General features: G+C 45.4%; 1 protein-coding gene across 1 annotated transcript in view; it reads right to left on the bottom strand.

Annotated features, from left to right (window-relative positions):
* Positions 1 to 17,796, bottom strand: part of TMEM132C (transmembrane protein 132C) — a 445,343-nt gene that overhangs the window by 13,899 nt on the left and 413,648 nt on the right. Inside the window, exon 6 of the mRNA XM_043902097.1 lies at positions 919 to 1,124. Coding sequence (XP_043758032.1) covers positions 919 to 1,124 — 206 coding nt within the window. The remainder of the gene's footprint in view (positions 1 to 918; positions 1,125 to 17,796) is intronic.

Here is a 17,796-nt window from a genome sequence, read left to right as displayed (position 1 = left end):
CAGCGAGTGTCAATTTTTCCTTCTTCAGGGACATGGAACAAACCCACATCTTGGTCACTCATGACCACTAAATGGTCTGAAGTCTTGGCTGGATTCACAGCTGTCTTCCTCATCAGAGGAGGGACAAATTCCTTCAAGTTCATTCTATAAAAGTGGACTCACCATCTCACTGTCCTATTTATCTTTCATGAGATAGACACTACTTGTTCCTTAAAAATCAAGACTCTGGTGCCTGGAAAACAGGAAAATAGCCCTGATGGTTTAAGATGGAATATGTCATACAGGAAACCAATAATTCAGCAACAACTGTTATGTAGCTGACCTGGGGGCCACAGAGTTGAGGAAACAAGACCCCAGATTCCCACACAGGATGATCCAGAGTCACATGGAATAGAAGTTTTTCTTTTGGTTTAAGCACAGACAGCACCCCAATGGTACAGTACAAATGCAATTAGATTTTATTCAATAATTTGATATGCACAGAGCTTTTCAAGATTATAGATATCCACCCAGAACAGAAAAGGAATCGCTGTTTCACATAGACAAAATAAGCCCAAACTTTAATTCTCTGGGGGTTGAAAGGCTAGAAAACTATGTTACTTTTGTGGCTTCCTTCTGGAGGGGCACCTTCAGGAGAGAGATTACTAGGAGCCCATGTAGAGTGCAAACAAATTGGATCTGATACTGACCCAGCCGCTTAGCAGCCTTCCTGCCTGGCTGGGTTGTCCTGAGTCTTGGTTTTCCCAGAGGATTGTTGTTAGGCTGCAGAGGCATGCACACTTCGCATCATGTAATCACCATGGTAACAGCATCACCTGGGCCCTGCACTGGCTCCTGCCTTGACTCCTTTGGTGTTGACATCAGTATCCACAGCCGTTGCTGTCATGGCTCTGATGTGTCTCCCCATCCCGGACTCACCTCTTGCTGGCCACGATGGGCACCCTCCAGCCTTTAATCTGGCTCAGCTCCGTGTCAGAGACCTCGATCTGCAGGGGCAGTCGGGGCACCCATATGGTGACATGCAGGGGGGCGCTCAGGTGCTGGTACGTGAAGTTCACCACCACATCCACCTTGCCTTTCATCTCTTTGCCGTTGACAAAGACATAGTCACAATGGTCGGACACCTGCCAAGAGAGAGGGGATGGAGGAGGAGAAGTTCTCTGGGATCTGAAGACCACCTTTCAGCCATTTGTCTCTGTCTCTAGCAAAGCACACATGCTTAATGTAGGTTCTCCTTAATGCAGAGCCTGAGACAAGGATTTGGTGCAGTTGGTTTACTGGGAGTTGACCCTAGGGAATGGGGACCAGGGAGAAGGCTGAGGGAGCCAGAGAAACAAGAAAGGTCAGTAGAAAGGTCCATTTTTGCATTTGGTCCTGTGACCATTGAGCTCTGTTTTTCTGGGTCTCATGGAAAGTCCCCAGAATTGTCAACCTGCAGGATGAGAGGCAGAAATATAATCTACCTCTCCTCTCTCTCACTGGGTGAGTGCTGCCCATGTGTTCCCCGTATTCCAGGCTGAGACACTGAACTCTGGGTGGATCCAGGAAATGTGATGTGGGTACCAGAGGTTGTCTGTTCTTCAGGCTGATGTCTGTCCAGAAGACCAGCCACACCCATGTCCCACCCCATCCAGCCCCCCAACATCTGAAGGGCTTGCACTTCCTCAAGAAGTGGAAGAAGAAGAGCCTTCTTCCTCAGCAAAGCTCTACTCCCAGTTCTTACACCCACTGTTCCAATTACATGTAGCCCTGATGGTTCCCCAGAACACTCAGGTCTTCATATATGATGTTCCTTTTCCCTGGGAACACCCTTCCTTCTCTGCTTGCAGCACTTCCCCTGACCCCCTAGGATTATTTGTGTATCTGTACTGTTACTGCTCATTCTGTGAATGCCAGCATCACATTAGTGAAGATCAACCTATGTTTCCTTCCCCTGAATTTCTTCCCTTCTCTTTTTCCATTTCTAGCAGATCACAGCCTCTGGAAGGAGACAAGACAGAACACAAAGCAGAACAAACATAAACAAAATAAAAATAAAAGCCTGCAAGCATCTAGACTTTGTGTTCCTCTGCTGAAACCTTAGGAAGATGGATCTAATTACAGCCCCATGGATACTCTCATGTGGCAAAGAAACAGCTTGAGGATGCCTGTGCTCCCTTGAGGAGGCTGGAAGGAGCAGCAGGTGCAAGGATGGGCCCACATCAGAGGTAACCCATGTGGGTTCCAACTGATAATGGGTGCCCCCAAGGAGCTGTGAACAGAACACTTTAAGGCTAGAAGCCCCCTCCCCAAGGCCTTGATAGTTGTTACGGTTTCTAGAAATTAGACTGGGATGATGTTTCACCACCATAATGAATTGAAAACTGAAAATAGAAATCAAGATGAGTTATAGAGACACAACATGACCCATCTTGCACAGCCAAGTTTATGGGATCACACTGGCCCCTTGTGTAAATTTTTATTTTCAGCTGCAGAAATGTAAAACCATTGAAGGCAGTAAGTACATCTTTTCCTTCTTTGATCTCTTGGTGGCTCATACCAGCGGCTCAAGAAGAAGGAGCTCAGCAAAGTGAACTGAATGGATGGTTGCATGAATGGGTGGATGGATGGATGAATGAATGAGTGGATGGACAGATGGATGAATGGGTGAATGGATGGATGGATGAAGGGTGGATGATTGGATGGATGAATGGATGGGTGAAAAAATTGCTAAGTGGATGGATGCATGGATGGATAGATAAATGGATGGATGAATACATATATGCATGGGTAGATAGATAGATGCATGGACGGATACATGTATGCATGCATGCATGGATAGATGGATGCATGCATACATGGATGAATGGATAGAAGGATGGATAGATGAACAGCTAGATGGATGCATGAACAGGGCTCTTTTTTCATGGGGATGCTTGCTTCAACAGAGCCATCGATCTTGGGGCAAGAGGAGATGTGAAATACTGAGATAACTTGGAGTCAAGAACAGTGGAAACACAAGAAATTACTTTGAAAACTTCCAGAAAGCTTTAGAGCAGTGTTTCCTAACCTTTTAGGAGTCATCGACTCCTTTGGGAATACACATAAAGTTAATTCTTGCCATAGAAATGCATATACACAGAGTTTTGTGTAGCATTCCAGAGTTAATGAAGTCACACGTGGACTCTCTGTGCAGCGCTTCCATACTAAGTGGTAATAGTCAATGTGCTTAGCTGTCTCCCGTCCAGGTTGTATACTCTGGAAGGAGCAGTATCTCCTTCAGGGGGTCTATGGCTCAGGTTAAATAACATCCGATGCTGAGCAATGAACTCCTGTGATTGCACTTTCTTTCCCCAGCTTCTAGGAACTACAGATGGCTACTCTGGGCCCAATTTTCAACTTCAGCTCTCACTTCTGTTTGGAGGGGCAGCTGGTGAGGGCTGGGCTGAGTGAATTTCTCCCATCTGCTGGGGATAGTGGCAGGGGGCAGTTGGGAGGGGAACACACACGAATGGATCTTCTCACTCGTGGTCAGAGTGGTTTAAAAGAGTTTACAAACTGATTAAGGGTGGAAACCAATTTTCACCGCTGTCCCAGACTTGTCATTAGCATGTAAACACTATCCTGGATCTGGGCAAGCATTAGCATAATAGCCGAGCAAGAGTTATATCAGTAATCACTTCTTTAATCAATGTTGTAATTTACAGACCATTGACTTTCCTCATTTATTACCTTTCTGAGCTCTGGTGGGAGGGAACCTGGCCGCTCCAGAATATATAAATAATTAAGAGGAACGCCAAGGGTATGAAGCCACCAGGCATGATAGAGCCATTGTCACTGTTATTCCTGAAGGTGCCATAAATGTCTGGGGAAGCCGCAGGCTGCATTAATCATCTCCTAAGTGGCTAGCAGTGGGAACCATGGTATCACAAAATGAGCTGGCTCGTCTGCAAAAAAGGAATCCAACCCCACTACGGGAATCTTCACAGCCCCTCCGATCCACTTCTGGGAATCTCTTAAATTTCTCAATGTGGGTGGGCTGCCCATTAAGAAAACTACCTGCTGGCCCCTGCTACCTGTGACGTTTTAAAAATAAACGTATTTAAAAAAAAATTTATTTATGTCTTTTGGCTGTGCTGGGTCTTTGTTGCTTCACATGGGCTTTCTCTAGCTGCAGCAAGCAGGGGCCATTCTCTAGTTGCAGTGGGAAGGCTTCTCGTTATGGTGACTGCTCTCATTGTGGAACATGGTTCTAGAGCATGGGCTTAGCAGTTGTGGTGCTTGGGCTTAGCCGACTCTTGGCATGTGGGATCTTCCCAGACCAGGGATTGAACCTGTGTCCCCTGCATTGGAAGGTGGATTCTTAACCACTGGACCACCAGGGAAGTCCTCACTGTGACATTTAAACTACCCCTTTGGAACGCATGGTGGCCACAGAATCAACCAGTCTGCTCTTAAGGACCTTGAGGGGCCAGGTTGGGTCACAAGGGTTCTGGTTGAGTGGCATATGGTTGGTTGATATCTTCTGTCATTCAGACTTTAGCAACTTCCCAAGGATATCACCTGCTTCCTAAGGTAGAGGCTGGAGACCACCTTCCATGAGGAAAGCAAACGATATCTGCTGGTCAGCCACCAACATCCAGTGAGACTTTTATCTGGATTCCTGCAGCCAAGCAGGTTCTCAAATCTGAGTGAGCATCAGAGAGGGCTTGTCAAGTGTCCACAGATGGTTGAGTCTACTCCTAAAGTCTCAGATTGAGCAGGTCTAGGGGGATCCCCACAGTTTCACTTCTAACAAGTGCCTGGGAAATGCTGTTGCTTCAGGTCTGAGGACCACAATTAAGAGATTCACCCCTTGAAATAATGCAATTGCTCCTTCTATGATTCCATGGCATCATATATGTCCCGTATTAGCCTGCTGGAGCTGCTATTACAGAATATCCAGAGGCTGGGGGCTTAAACACCAGACATTTACTTCTCATATTCTGAAGGCTGGTAAGTCCAAGATGAAGGTGCCAGCAGATTCTGTATCTGGTGAGGACCCACTTCCTGACTCATAGATTCTGTCTTCTCTCTGTGTCTACACTTGATGGAAGGGGTGAGGGAGCTCTTTGGAGCATCTTATAAAAGCATTATTTTAGGGACTTCCCTGGTGGTCCAGTGGCTAAGAATCTGCCTGCTAATGCAGGAGATATGGTTCAATCTCTGGTCCAGGAAGAGTCCACATGCCTCAGAGCAACTAAGCCCATGTACCTCAACTACTAAGCCATGCCTTAAAGCCTGGGAGTCACAACTAGAGAAAGCTTATGCATCAGTGGAGATCCCCCCAAAAATCTCTGGTTGGGGAACTAAGATCCCACAAACCTTGCAGTAAAAAAACAAACAAAAAACAAAATAAAAAACAATCTTTTTAAAAAAGCACTAATTTATTCACAAAAGCTCCACCCTCATGACCTAATCACCTCCCCACCCCCCACTCCTAATACCATCATATTAGGGTTTAAAATCTCAACAGAAGAATTTGGGAGCCACACAAACATTCAGTCCATACCTGTTCCTTTCATTATTATAATCATCTAGCTCTGATGCTTTAAATATCATCACTGTGTTAATGACTCCCCAAATCCCATCTCCAGATAACAAAGTGCTTATTCAACATCTCTACTTGGCTCTCTAATTAACATCTCCAACTTCAGATGTTCAGAAATATAACTCCAGGTATAGGTTTTGTGTCTTAGGAGACTGGGGGGTGCAAACTGAAATCAAATTCAGATACAGAAAAATGATTTACATTTCTTGTACACCTGAGTTTGTATACCTGCTCTAGTAACATAAAATGTCAAATGTCCTTGCACTATTCTGATGCCTTGTTTTACATTTGCCATGTACTTTCCCCATCATTCTCGCCCTCAGTCCTTTCTGGAGCTCTAGACAGCAATCAAGATCTCATTTTATTTTTGTTTTTTAAATATTTATTTTAGGCTGTGTTGGGTCTTAGTTGTGGCATGTGGGATCTTTTGTTGTGACCCATGGCTTCTCTCTAGTTGTGGTGTGTGGGCTCAGTAGTTGCAGCATGTAGGCTTATTTGTTCCACAGCATGTGGGATCTTAGTTCCCCAACTGGGGATCGAACTCGCGTCCCCTGCATTGGGAGGCAGATTCTCAACCACTGGACCACCAGGGATGTCCTAGGATCCCATTTTAGAGATGAGAAAACTGAGGAGCACTGAGATTGTACCTTGCCCAAGGTGGAGAAGAGGTTTTATGACAGCTAGTGTAGGACTTGATCAGACTGCTTCTATCTTGTTGTCTGAACAGGTAATATCCTGAGACTGTGGCCTTAGAAATAGCTCTTCCTGCTATGCGAATATTAGAATCTTTTTCATTCATGTGGGCAAGGGGACCAGGGAAAGGGGCCCTGAGACAGGTCACTGGCCCATGGACCAGCTCAGATCTTTCCATCAGCTGCCCTGGCCCTTCCTCACTCTCTTGGCCCATCCCAAATAAGCCCACTCAGACAGGCTGGAACATTGGACAGGGAATGCTGTAATAATTTCAGGTGGACGGCAAAGTGATTCAGTTATATATATATATATACACATATATATATGTATATATATACACACACACATATATATATGTGTGTATATATATTCTCTCAAATTATTTTCCCTTAAAGGTTATTACAAAATAGTGAGTACAGTTTCCTGTACTATACAGTAGGTACTTGTTGATCACCTATTTTATATTCAGTATTGTGTATATGTTAATCCCAAACTCCTAATTTATCCCTCTCCCCCAACCCTTCCCTTTTGGTAATGATAAGTTTGTTTTTCATGTCTGTGGGTTTATGTCTGTTTTGTATAGAAGTTCATTTGTATCTTTTTTTTTTTTTTTTTTTTTTGGTTTAGGTAGTTTTATTCCTAGGTATTTTATTCTTTTTGATGAGGTGGCAAATGGGACTGTTTTCCGAATTTCTCTTTCTGATCTTTCATTGTTAGTGTGTAAACATGCAACAGATTGTTGTGTATTTTGTATCCTGTAACCTTGCCAAATTCATTGCTGAGCTCCAGTAGCTTTCTGATAGTGTCTTTAGAATTTTCTATGACTAGTGTCATGTAGTCTGGAAACAGTGACAGTTTTACTTCATTTCTAATTTGGAGTCCTTTTATTTCTTTTGCTTCTCTGATTGCCGTGGCTAGGACTTCTAAAACTATGTTGAATAAAATTGGTGCGAGTGGACATCCTTGTCTTGTTTCCTTTAGATCTTTAATCTAGTGGTTCTCAAGAAGGGGCCATTGCATCCTCCAAGGGCCACTGGACAATCTTTGGAGATCTTTTTGGCTGTTATAGCTAGGGATGGAGGTTGTCACAATTGGAAGATGAGCAACTGGCATCTAATGACAGGCAAGTAATGCTGCTCAACATCCTACACTATCCTACAGGACGGTCCCACAGAACAGACAGAATCAGCCAATCCTAAATGTCAACAGTGCCTCAGCTGGGAAACCTGGCCTGTAAATTCTCAGAGATACTTTCTCAGATGTTTTCATGTAAAACTGCAACCCCTCCAAGACTCCTGACACTCTTCTTTGCTTTATTTTTCTCTACCACTTATTGCCATTTCATATACTATACATGTTACCTATTTATTTGGTTTTTATTTGTCTTCCCTCAATAGAATATGGATGGCAGGGATTTTTGTCTGTTTCATTCACTGTTGTACCCTTAGTGTCTAAAATGGTACCTGACATACAGCAGACACACAATAAATGTATGCTGAAAACGAATGAATGAATGAGTCAGAGTGTAAGGATATCATTTGACTTTCATGGTGTTTATAAAATAGCAAATTAGTTATCAGCACTGAAAAACCATTGCATTCAATTTTGTTACAACCTTGAACCCCCAAAGCATTTGCATTTTCTACCTTGGTGTCTTACTGGTCTCACAGGCCAGATTGGAGAATTTGGGGGGTGGTGTTGGGAGGGACAGTGGGCTGCAGCTGGTTTTGGAGGTGTTGAAAGCCAGCCCCAAAGGTGCCCACATCCCACAGCAGGCTGCCTCCCCTTCTGTACCCACTTTCTCCTATGCTTTCTCCATCCTACCAGCTATCATAGTTAGTGCCCAGATTTATTTATTTATCTCGCAACTATTCTCTTAATTTTAATTATTGCACAATGTCCCCATGGAAAGTAAGCAAAATGTCAACCCCACCCCACCAAGAGCTAGGCTGAGCAATCCTTGACAGAGCAGGCTGCGGGGGTGGACTGGGAACTATGCCCTGGGAGACTGTTTGGCAGACTATTTCTTCATGCAAATTACTGGCAACCAATGTGAGGTTCTCTCAGTGGAGAATTAAATGGCCAGAAACTGTCGCAAGATCTCCAGACAAGAGAGTGTTTTCAAGGCAGCCATGGTATGTGCCCTTGGTGAAGAAGAGGCACTCAGGTACCTGGTCCCCTGTTCTTCCCTTAGGGGACCCTCAGGGGGTTACCCTTACCACATCGCCCCTGACATTCACCCACCCTCTGCACACACGGGGAACATACACATCCGAGGAGATGAACTCTCATGGGTGACAACCGTTTTACAGCAGCAAAAAATGTTCTCTGAGTGCTTGCAGTAAACCAGGAACCATTTTAAGGGGTCACATGGATAATTTCGTTGAATCCTCACCATGAACGTAGGACACAGCTACATTTTAAGAATCACATCCGGGGACTTCCCTGGTGGTCCAGTGGCTAAGATTCCATGCTCCCAGTGCAAGGGGCCAGGGTTCAATCCCTGGTCAGGGAAGTAGGTCCCACATACCACAGCTAAGACTTGAGGCAGTCAAATGAATAAACAAATAAATAAACATTTAAAAAAAAATCACATCCATATTTCAAATGAAGAAACGAAAACATAGAGAGGTGATGTAACTTGCCCAAGTACACACAGATGGTATTAGTGAGCAGAATTTAAATACAGTCAACCCTAGAGCTCTGCTCTTAACCACGGTGCCTTCTGGTTTATGGGCTGTTTGAGTTGTTGATTTTAATTCTTATTCCTTTTCTTCCACTGTGAGCAGAAAGACTTTATTTTGCACTGATGGCAGACCTGGCCATGTGGGTAGCTTTGGCCGAGAGAATGCGGAAAAAGCTGACAGCCAACCTATCCAAGCTCAGACTGGACAGCTGTCACGTGTTCCTGCCAGCCCCTGTGAGCTCTGCCACCAGAGGAACTTAAACTAGCGGAGACCTCTCAGCCCAGCGCTGGAATGAAGCACCCAGACTCCATCACAGCCTGATGTGCAGGGAGGGATCCAGCCCAGCTGAGCCCAGAGAGCACCAGATGATCTGCAAACACACAACCAAAAGAAAAGGATCATTCTTTTCAACAACCGAATGTCGGGGTCACTCGTTACGCGGCAGAGCTGATTGAGTTATTCTGCCAAGTGCTGTGGTGAAGAGGACACTGCCGATACCATTCAGGAGGCCTCATATTCCTTCCTCTCCACACTCCATTCTCCCTTCATCCCAAACCCCTTTTCTCCTCCTTAGGCATTGGAGAGGCCACAGCAGGAAGAGCCCACGGTTTTGGGAATTCTCCACATCAGAGCTTCTCATCCAGGGGTGGTGACTTCTGCCTGGCCCTAGCTTTGGTCTGGGAGAACTCCTTTCCTTTCTCTGTGCCCTATTCTCCCACAGAACTTCTGGCTTATCTAGCATCTTCCCCACTATCTGCCCTCCCCCTGCAGCTGCCAGAGAGAAAGTTTTATGTTTGCAGGAGGTCTGCTGCCATTTCAGCAGTTCTTTCACTACTAAAGTGCCTGACACTTAACTTTTCTGACATCTCTGGAAAAGAAGAACAGGAGAAAGTGGGGGAAGGCAGGGCTAAGCAGTATTTCTGAGACGATGTCTCTGCTTCCCTCCTCTTTGCTTCCTGCTCCTTGCTTAAGGATGGCCAAATAGAAATCTGTTCTGTGATAAATCACACTTTCTCCAGATGACAGTGCAAAATGCTGCCAGGACTTGGGAGATGCTGAGTGGTTCTCAGCTCAGGACTCCTGTCCACCCTGGATCTGGTGGTGCTGGGTGGGACCTGGCCCATGTCGGCCAATTGGACAGCAGGACCCTCACCAGGGCGGTCAAGCCCAGAGAAAATTGGATTTCCTCGCTAGAGGAATCCTGGTTCCAAATGTGTGGCCAGGCTTGCACTGGAGTCAGGGCTGACCCCTCACTATTCTTCATCTGAAAGCGAAAGTGGATCAGTTGTGTCCGACTCTGCAACCAATGGACTATACAGTCCATGGAATTCTCCAGGCCAGAATACTGGAGGCTCAGCTGGTAAAGAATCTGCCTGCAGTGTGGGAATCCTGGGTTTGATCCCTGGGTTGGGAAGATCCCCTGGAAAAGGGAAAGGCTACCCAGTCCAGTATTGTGTAGCGCATGGGGTCACAAAGAGTCGGACACAACTGAGTGACTTTCACATTCTCCATCTAGCACATGAGCGTTCCTTCTTTTTACAGTTACTTCCTGTATTGGTATTATGCACCAGCCATTTTCCCAGGCACTGGAGATGTAGACGTGAGTGATAAGGAGACTTTAAGGATGTTCTGATTTGGGGAGTGTATAGGTAGATGATAACAAGTCAACAAGAAGACACCTGTGGGCAATAAATACCATGAGAAAAATAAAAGAAGGGAACAAGAGAGGGAGGATTCCACCTAGCAAGAAGGTGGCAGGCTTGTGAGATTTTGGGGCAGAAATTTCCAGGTAGATATTCTTATCTTCCTTATATAGCATTTATTAAGTGCATGCTGTATGTCAGATTCTGTGCTAAGAGGACATTAAGGACCGACTCCTTTTGTCCTCACACAAACCATTTTACAGAGGAAACCAAGGCACAGAGAGGTTGGTTAACTTGTCCAAGGTCACACAGCTAATCCTATTGGACTTGGATCTGAAAGCAGTTCTTGAGCTCCAGAAACTTTCTCTTAAAAAAAAAACAACTTTGTCAATTTAGTTGGTGGAAAGTTATCTCAGTGCTTCTATTTTAGAATTAACAAGAAAGTTCTTGAGGTTGGTGATCAAGTCTTCTTTCTTCCTGTGACCTTCTGCAATTCCCAGACACTAATAGACAAGAATTTTATTAAACTGTCTTTCTTTCCTTCTCTTTTTAAAGGTTTGTCTGATATAATTATGCTCAATAACTTGTGTAAGTTCAGGGACCCATCTTCATGATCTCACCATCTTCATTATACTGCTAAAAGGAAAATCAGAGGCAATGTAATTTTTTGGAAGAAAAAAACCCTTTGATTTTTTAAAACACCTCTATTGAGATATCTTTGACATATCAAAATGTATCCATTTAAGATGTACAACTTGATGCTTTGATATATGTATCCACTGTGAAAAGATCACCATAATCTACACTAAACCATGTATCCATCTCTTGACACAGTTATCATTGTGGGTGTGTACAGTGCATTGAGAAGATTTAATTTACAATCTATCCCCTTAGCAAATTTCAAGTGTCCAGTACAAAAAGCCCTGGACCTTCACTGCTCTCTTATAATGTGCAAAGACCCTAAGGTAGGAATATTTTGATCTTTTGCAGAAACAGAAGGAAGGTTGGTAAATACAAAGCTAGAGAAGCAGGCTAGGGTATGCTGGGCAGGGAGAGAATGGCATCCCAAATTTGCCAGGAGAATTAAACTGGAAAACCCACAAATACAGGGAATTAGCCCAGTGTCTGGCACATACAGGCAGACACACCACACAGGTGCCTGGCAGACTTGCTGGGTAAGTGGATTGTATTAACCCCGGAAGTGTGTAGATAAGGGGCTTTGATTTTTTCATGCTTTGAAGCATGGGGAGAAGCTTCCAGAATGCCAGACTTATATAGCACTGCCCGGGGCCACTTGCTGTGCCATCAACCAGACTCTGCCTAACGATGTCGCTCGAGATCCTAAAGTCTTGGTACCTAAGACGCAAGGTCCAGGGCTGTCCTGCTGAGGGGACTGAGTGCCTCACAGCTTCTCTTTGAACCTTTAGACTCAGAAGAGCTTCCCCACTAGAAAGGCTTATTTCAAAAGCAGCAGCCGCCACCTGAACACTGGAGCATAGTGAGGAAGGAAGGGCTTAATTATAGAGGAAACCAGGCAGCAAGGATGGGAGTGATCCAGCCATGCAGGTTGAAATGGGAGTTTGGGGAGGGATGTTGCTAAAGCCCCAGGACCATGTCTGCTGGTCATGACCACACCTGTCTTCCCTCAAGAGTTCAGGGGATCTGGTGAAGCTGGAAGGATGAGTCTGAGTTTCCAGCAAGTCCCTTACATTGTTACAAGTCACATATTTTCTCCTCCTCTTCATTTTCTTTTTCTGATCTGGAATCATTTTATGACAGCCTTCTACATGCTATGGTGTCAATTTCCTTGTCAATTATCCTCATGCCTTCAGCAGCCAATCACGGGACCCCTATCCTCCTGGGAGAGCTCAGGGCAGAGTCTTACTGGGAGAGTTTAGACTCTTCCACTTGGTGTCCTTTGCCTCCATCAGAGCTGATCACTGCTTTAGCTAATGTCAATCTGTTCATGCCTTGGTTGATATCAGGCCTTTTCCCTAACCCAGGCCAACTTGAGAAAGGCCCTGGGACAGGAGGACAGGGCAAGGGTGGGTGGTTAAGAACAGGAGGTGGGAGGGGAGGAGTCTTTACTCCAGGCATCCAGGCCTCTTTCGTGTGGCCCTTGCCCTAGTTGCATTTGGGAATCCTCCCCTCCCCCACATCAGTCCAGAGGTTTGGGTGAAGTTCCACCTCCAGCCTCCAAATGAGGGTCAGGTGACCATGACCTAAGCCAATCAGAGCTTCACATTTCTCTGGCCACAAACGATTGGCTCGGGGTTGAATGCATGACTTAAGCTGGTACAGTCAGAGGGAATCTCAGGAATTTTTCAGGCGAGGCTGAAACAAGTAAAAGGTAAAATTTTTCATGCCAGACTGCTACATGTAAAGAGATGGTTTGCAGCCACATTGGGACAGTACTGCACATCCAAGATTTCAGTCAATACAGGTACAGAATACTGAACCAAAAGACAGAGAGGCAGAAGTAAAATACTGATTGATGACTTCATTTGAGCTCCTGGATTCAGCCATTCCTGAAGCTAGATTGCTTCAGAAATAGATATAGGAGATAGGTACAGATAGGTACAGATATAGAAGTTCTTCAACTTCCTTTTTTGGGGTTTAATTCAGTTTGGGTCACGTTATCTGTTAACCAATAACGTGTTCTCAGATATAAGAGGTAAGCTCTGCTGGACCAGCCCAGACCCATCTATGTGTATCTCTGTCCTTAAGCATCTCAGCAAGAATGACAAGATGAGGAACAGGTAAAAACGCACCGTTGTCATTAAGCTGACACCACATGGTGACTACTAATCCTCTGAGAGCTTAGAAACTGACAGTTAGGGAAAGAAAAATGAGAGTAAATCAGAAGTAATTTAATTGAATTCCAGATCAGATTCAGTGGACAGTTATTTTTACTCCCCAAAACACAATCATCTTATTTTCTGTATCAGTTTTTAAGGTATTTTTCAGGGGAATCTCCCTAGGTCTTCATGCTCAGCTCATGGGTCCTGACACCAGCTACACAGTGGGGCATACTCCTAATATATCACACTGCCCCGGGCACAGGGGTTGGTCCAGGGATGATCATATGGTTCTTGTCTAGCCCAATAACAGGAAGTCCCAGGATTTTTGACGGAGGGAAAGTAGCATCTCATTTCTGCTGGACTTGGATCTGAGAAGCAGTGGACGTATGGCCTCTGAAATCACTCCAAGGCTAGGACTTCCTTGGGGGTCCAGTGGTTAAGAATCTGCCTTGCAATGCAGGGGACATGGGTTTGATCCCTGACTGGGGAACTAAGATCCCACATGCCACCTGCCAACTAAGCCTGAACCACAAGTAGAGAGTACGTGCGTGGCAATGAAAGATCTCGTGTGACATAACAAAGGTCCTGCGTGCCGCAACTAACACCTGATACAGCCAAAAAAAAAAAAAAAAAAAAAGAGAAAAAAAAAGAGAGAGAAAGAAGTGCTTGGCTTGATAGTGAAAGAAATAGAGTCAAATGCAGAGCTCAGAGGTGCAGAGAAATTGATTTCTGAATCCATCTGTGTCTGAAGCCTGCAGTGCCCTAGACTTTCCATTTATAAGACAATTTCTCCCTTTACTTATTAAGTCAACTGGAGAGTCTTCATCATCCAACAAGCACATCATCCTTGATAAAGATATGATGGGCCACTGGGAAGTTGACATACGATGCTGTCTGAGACAGAATCTTTGTAATCAGGTGGATTTCAATAGAGAGGTCAATGAGGGGTAAAAATTTTAGTATCTGGCAGGAGCAAAGCAGACACAGGGGAGAAGTGTTTTCCAGATTTAAATCTCTGCCAAGGCAAACGAATTCTCTACCCTGTGCTTCCTGGAGCTGGCCAGAAACTTTTCCTCAAGGCAAGGGCTGTACATGCCCAGATGTAGGATTTCTGGGGCTTGACAAGCTCTCTTCCCAATTAAGTAAATCTAGATGGAGACTCCCTTGGCTCAAGTGAAGTCTTACTCATAAATAAATGGTCTTATCTTTTGCAAAAGTCTTTTATTAGAACACAGTATTCTTGGGAGCTTAAGACAGAGTATTAGACCAACCTGTTCTTTCTTGGCCAGTCCCAGTCATTCACTTCTGCCTAGCCACCTCTCCTAGGGACAAACATTTGGCTTAGCTCCTACCAGCTGGAGGCTCTGGGTCTGTGCTTCTTGAAGAACATCTGGGATGATAGAAATGTCCAACACCTGGGCCATCTGATGCCCTACCTATGTGCTATCCAACATGGTAACCATGAGTCACCCGTGTGGCCAGTCACACCCTCTCTGAGGGTGACAACCACAAATGTCTCCAAACATTTTCAAATGTTCCCTGGCAAAGGATGCAATTCTCCTAGGGAGAGAACTCCTGCTCTAAGTCTATCTGGATGGTAAGAAGAGCTAACTGAATGTGTTGTCCCACATGCTTTATTTCTATGTATTCTCTGCATGTGTTCAGTCACTTCAGTTGTGTCCGGCTCTTTGTGACCCTATGTTAAAACTTGGGATTCCCAGGTGGTGCTAGTGGTATGCTAATGCAGGTAGACGTAGGAGACACAAGTTTGATCTGTGGGTTGAGAAGATCCCCTGGAGGAGGAAATAGGAAGCCACTCCAGTATTCTTGCCTGGAGAATCCCATAGACAGAAGTGGGTTTCAGTTCATGGGGTTTCAAAGAGTCGGACACGACTGAGCGACTTAGCACACGTGTTAAAACTTGCAGCAATCTTAGGAGGTTGCTCTAAGTATGTACCCATTTTACAAATGTATAAACTGAGGCTTGAAGAACTTGCAGAATGCAAGCTCTCAGATGTGCTATTTCAACTGCACTTTGCAACCCAGCTGGAGGGAATTCTTTTAAAATTGTTTTTATTTATTTACTTTTGGTTTCGCTGTGTCTTCATTGCTGTGTGAGGGCTTTTCTAGTTGCAGTGAGTAGGGGCGACTCTCTAGTTGTGGTGGGCAGGCTTCTCTTCTTGCAGAGCACAGGCTCTAGAGTTATTGTGCACTCGGGCTAATTGCTCTGGGGCACGTAGGATCTTCCCGGGTCAGGGATCGAACCTGTGTCCCCTGCATTGGCAGATGGATTCTTAACCACTGGACCGCCAGGGAAGCGCCAGCTGGAGGGAATTCTGATGCCAGAAGAAACTTTCATGAAAGGAGCTTCCTTGCTTTACACCGGAGACCCCTGGCCCAGAAGGAGGCATGGTTGGGCAATGTCACTCAGCCTAGCCTGACACCCGGGACTCCTTTGTTTTTCTTGATTTTCTTTCATTCTTAGAACCAAATGGCTTTTGAGGATAAAGACCTTTCGATGTTTCTTCTGGAGCCTGTATGATACAAGATGCATGAATATGGAACTCTCTTCCCTTCTTTGGAAAAGGCATGCCCATTTTCCTACTGGGCAAGGGGTTGCCACTCACAGTGGTTATCAATCTCAAGACTCTTAAAAAACTTCAGGCTGTTATTAAGGAACTTAGCTCTCTCAAGGACTCAGAACTCATGGGATCAATAGTAAATTTGGCAGGGATAAAGCTTTGTGCTGAAGGGAGCCAGTGTGCCAGGAAAAGAGGACTATTGCTTATGTGCGATTGCTTTCCAAGTATTGGAACTAAGGGGACTCCTTTGGTCAGCGGGAGAAGGAAGGTGCTGCTGGTTGTCCATGTGCATTATTTTCAGTTCTGCACTGCGATCCACTAGGGAGTTCCCAGGTGGTGCTATTGGTAAAGAACGTGCCTGCCAATGTAGGAGATGCAAGAGACCTGGGTTTGATCCCTGGGTCTGGAAGATCCCCTGGAGGAGGGCATGGCAACTCACTCCAGTATTCTTGCCTGGAGAATCCCATGGACAGAGGAGCCTGGCGGGTTACAGTCCATGGGGTCACAGAGAGTCAGACATGACTGAAGCAACTTAGCACACACACATGGGATCCATTAGCTGGAACCATGCCCTAGAGGTTAAACAGGCGCTCTGAAAATTCACTAAATGTGCTTTTAAAAGGATGCTTTAAATCTCAGCATTCCTATCCTGTCATGGGGGGTGCCTAGCCCCTGTGGCCTCAGGAGCTTCGGAGAAAACACGTGCAGGGCTGCAGACCAGGAGAGAGGTCACCCAGGAAGCAGAAGGCGCTGTTCCCTAGAGTCAGCCTGGTTAAGATGAGTGGGTTCGTAGAGCACTGTGAAAATCAGGGACACACAGTCAATAGCAGGCACCGATGGGGCTTCCCTGATGGTCCAGTGGTTAAGAATCTGCCTGCCAATGCAGGGGACACACGTTTGATCCCCAGTCTGGGAAGATCCCACAAGTCATGGAGCAACGAAGCCCGTGTGCCCCAACTACTGAGCCTGTGCTCTAGAGCCCATGTGCCGCAATCACTGAGCCCACGGGTCCTAGAGCCCATGAGCTGCAACAAGAGAAGCCATGACGATGAGAAGCCTGAACACCACAACCAGAAAGCAGGCCCCGCTCATGGCAACTTGAGAGAGTCCTCATGCAGCAAGGAAGTGAAGCCAAAAACGAATAATTAAATAATTTTTTAAAAATTTATTTAAGAAAAACCTAGCAGGCACTGACAGTCATTATTTTCTCTGCTAACTGGCCTGAATATCTCCCCCTTGGAGGCCACCCTATCTGGAGTCATCTTTTATCCTGAGGCCACACCCTGGCACAACACCCATCACATTTCCTTTTCAGTCCTCATCACCACATGTAATACATGTATCTGCTACTGTCCGCTCCCTCAGTCACTAGAATGCCAAGCTCCGTGAGAAGTGGGTGGGGAGGGCATGTTCTATTTCTTGCCGAGTACCCAGTACCAGAATGGTCCTTAGTAAAAGGCCAATGCTTCTTTGTTGAATGAATCATTAGGTGGTTGTAGAAAATACTGTATGTTGTTGAATCTGAGATACCATTACTTCATGGACCACGAGGAAGAAAACCTGTGCAAATTAACCCGTGCAGTGCCATCCACGCAAGGCTCATTTTTATGCCAAGGATGTTCAAGTGTGGACAAATATTTATAGCAGGAGTCCCAGACCTCCGGGATCTAATGCCTGAAGATCTGAGGGGGGTGTGTCTGTGTGTTAGTTGCTGGGTCATGTTCAACTTTCTGTGACCCCATGGGGTGTTGCCCACCAGGCTCCTTGGTCCATGTGATTTCCCAGGCAAGAATACTGGAGTGGCTTGCCATTTCCTTCTCC

The sequence above is a fragment of the Cervus elaphus genome, chromosome 5, assembly GCF_910594005.1.
Source record: "Cervus elaphus chromosome 5, mCerEla1.1, whole genome shotgun sequence".
NCBI classification, from domain to species: Eukaryota; Metazoa; Chordata; class Mammalia; order Artiodactyla; family Cervidae; genus Cervus; species Cervus elaphus.
Note: the sequence above shows the minus strand (reverse complement) of the source record. Positions and strands in the feature narration are given on the sequence as shown.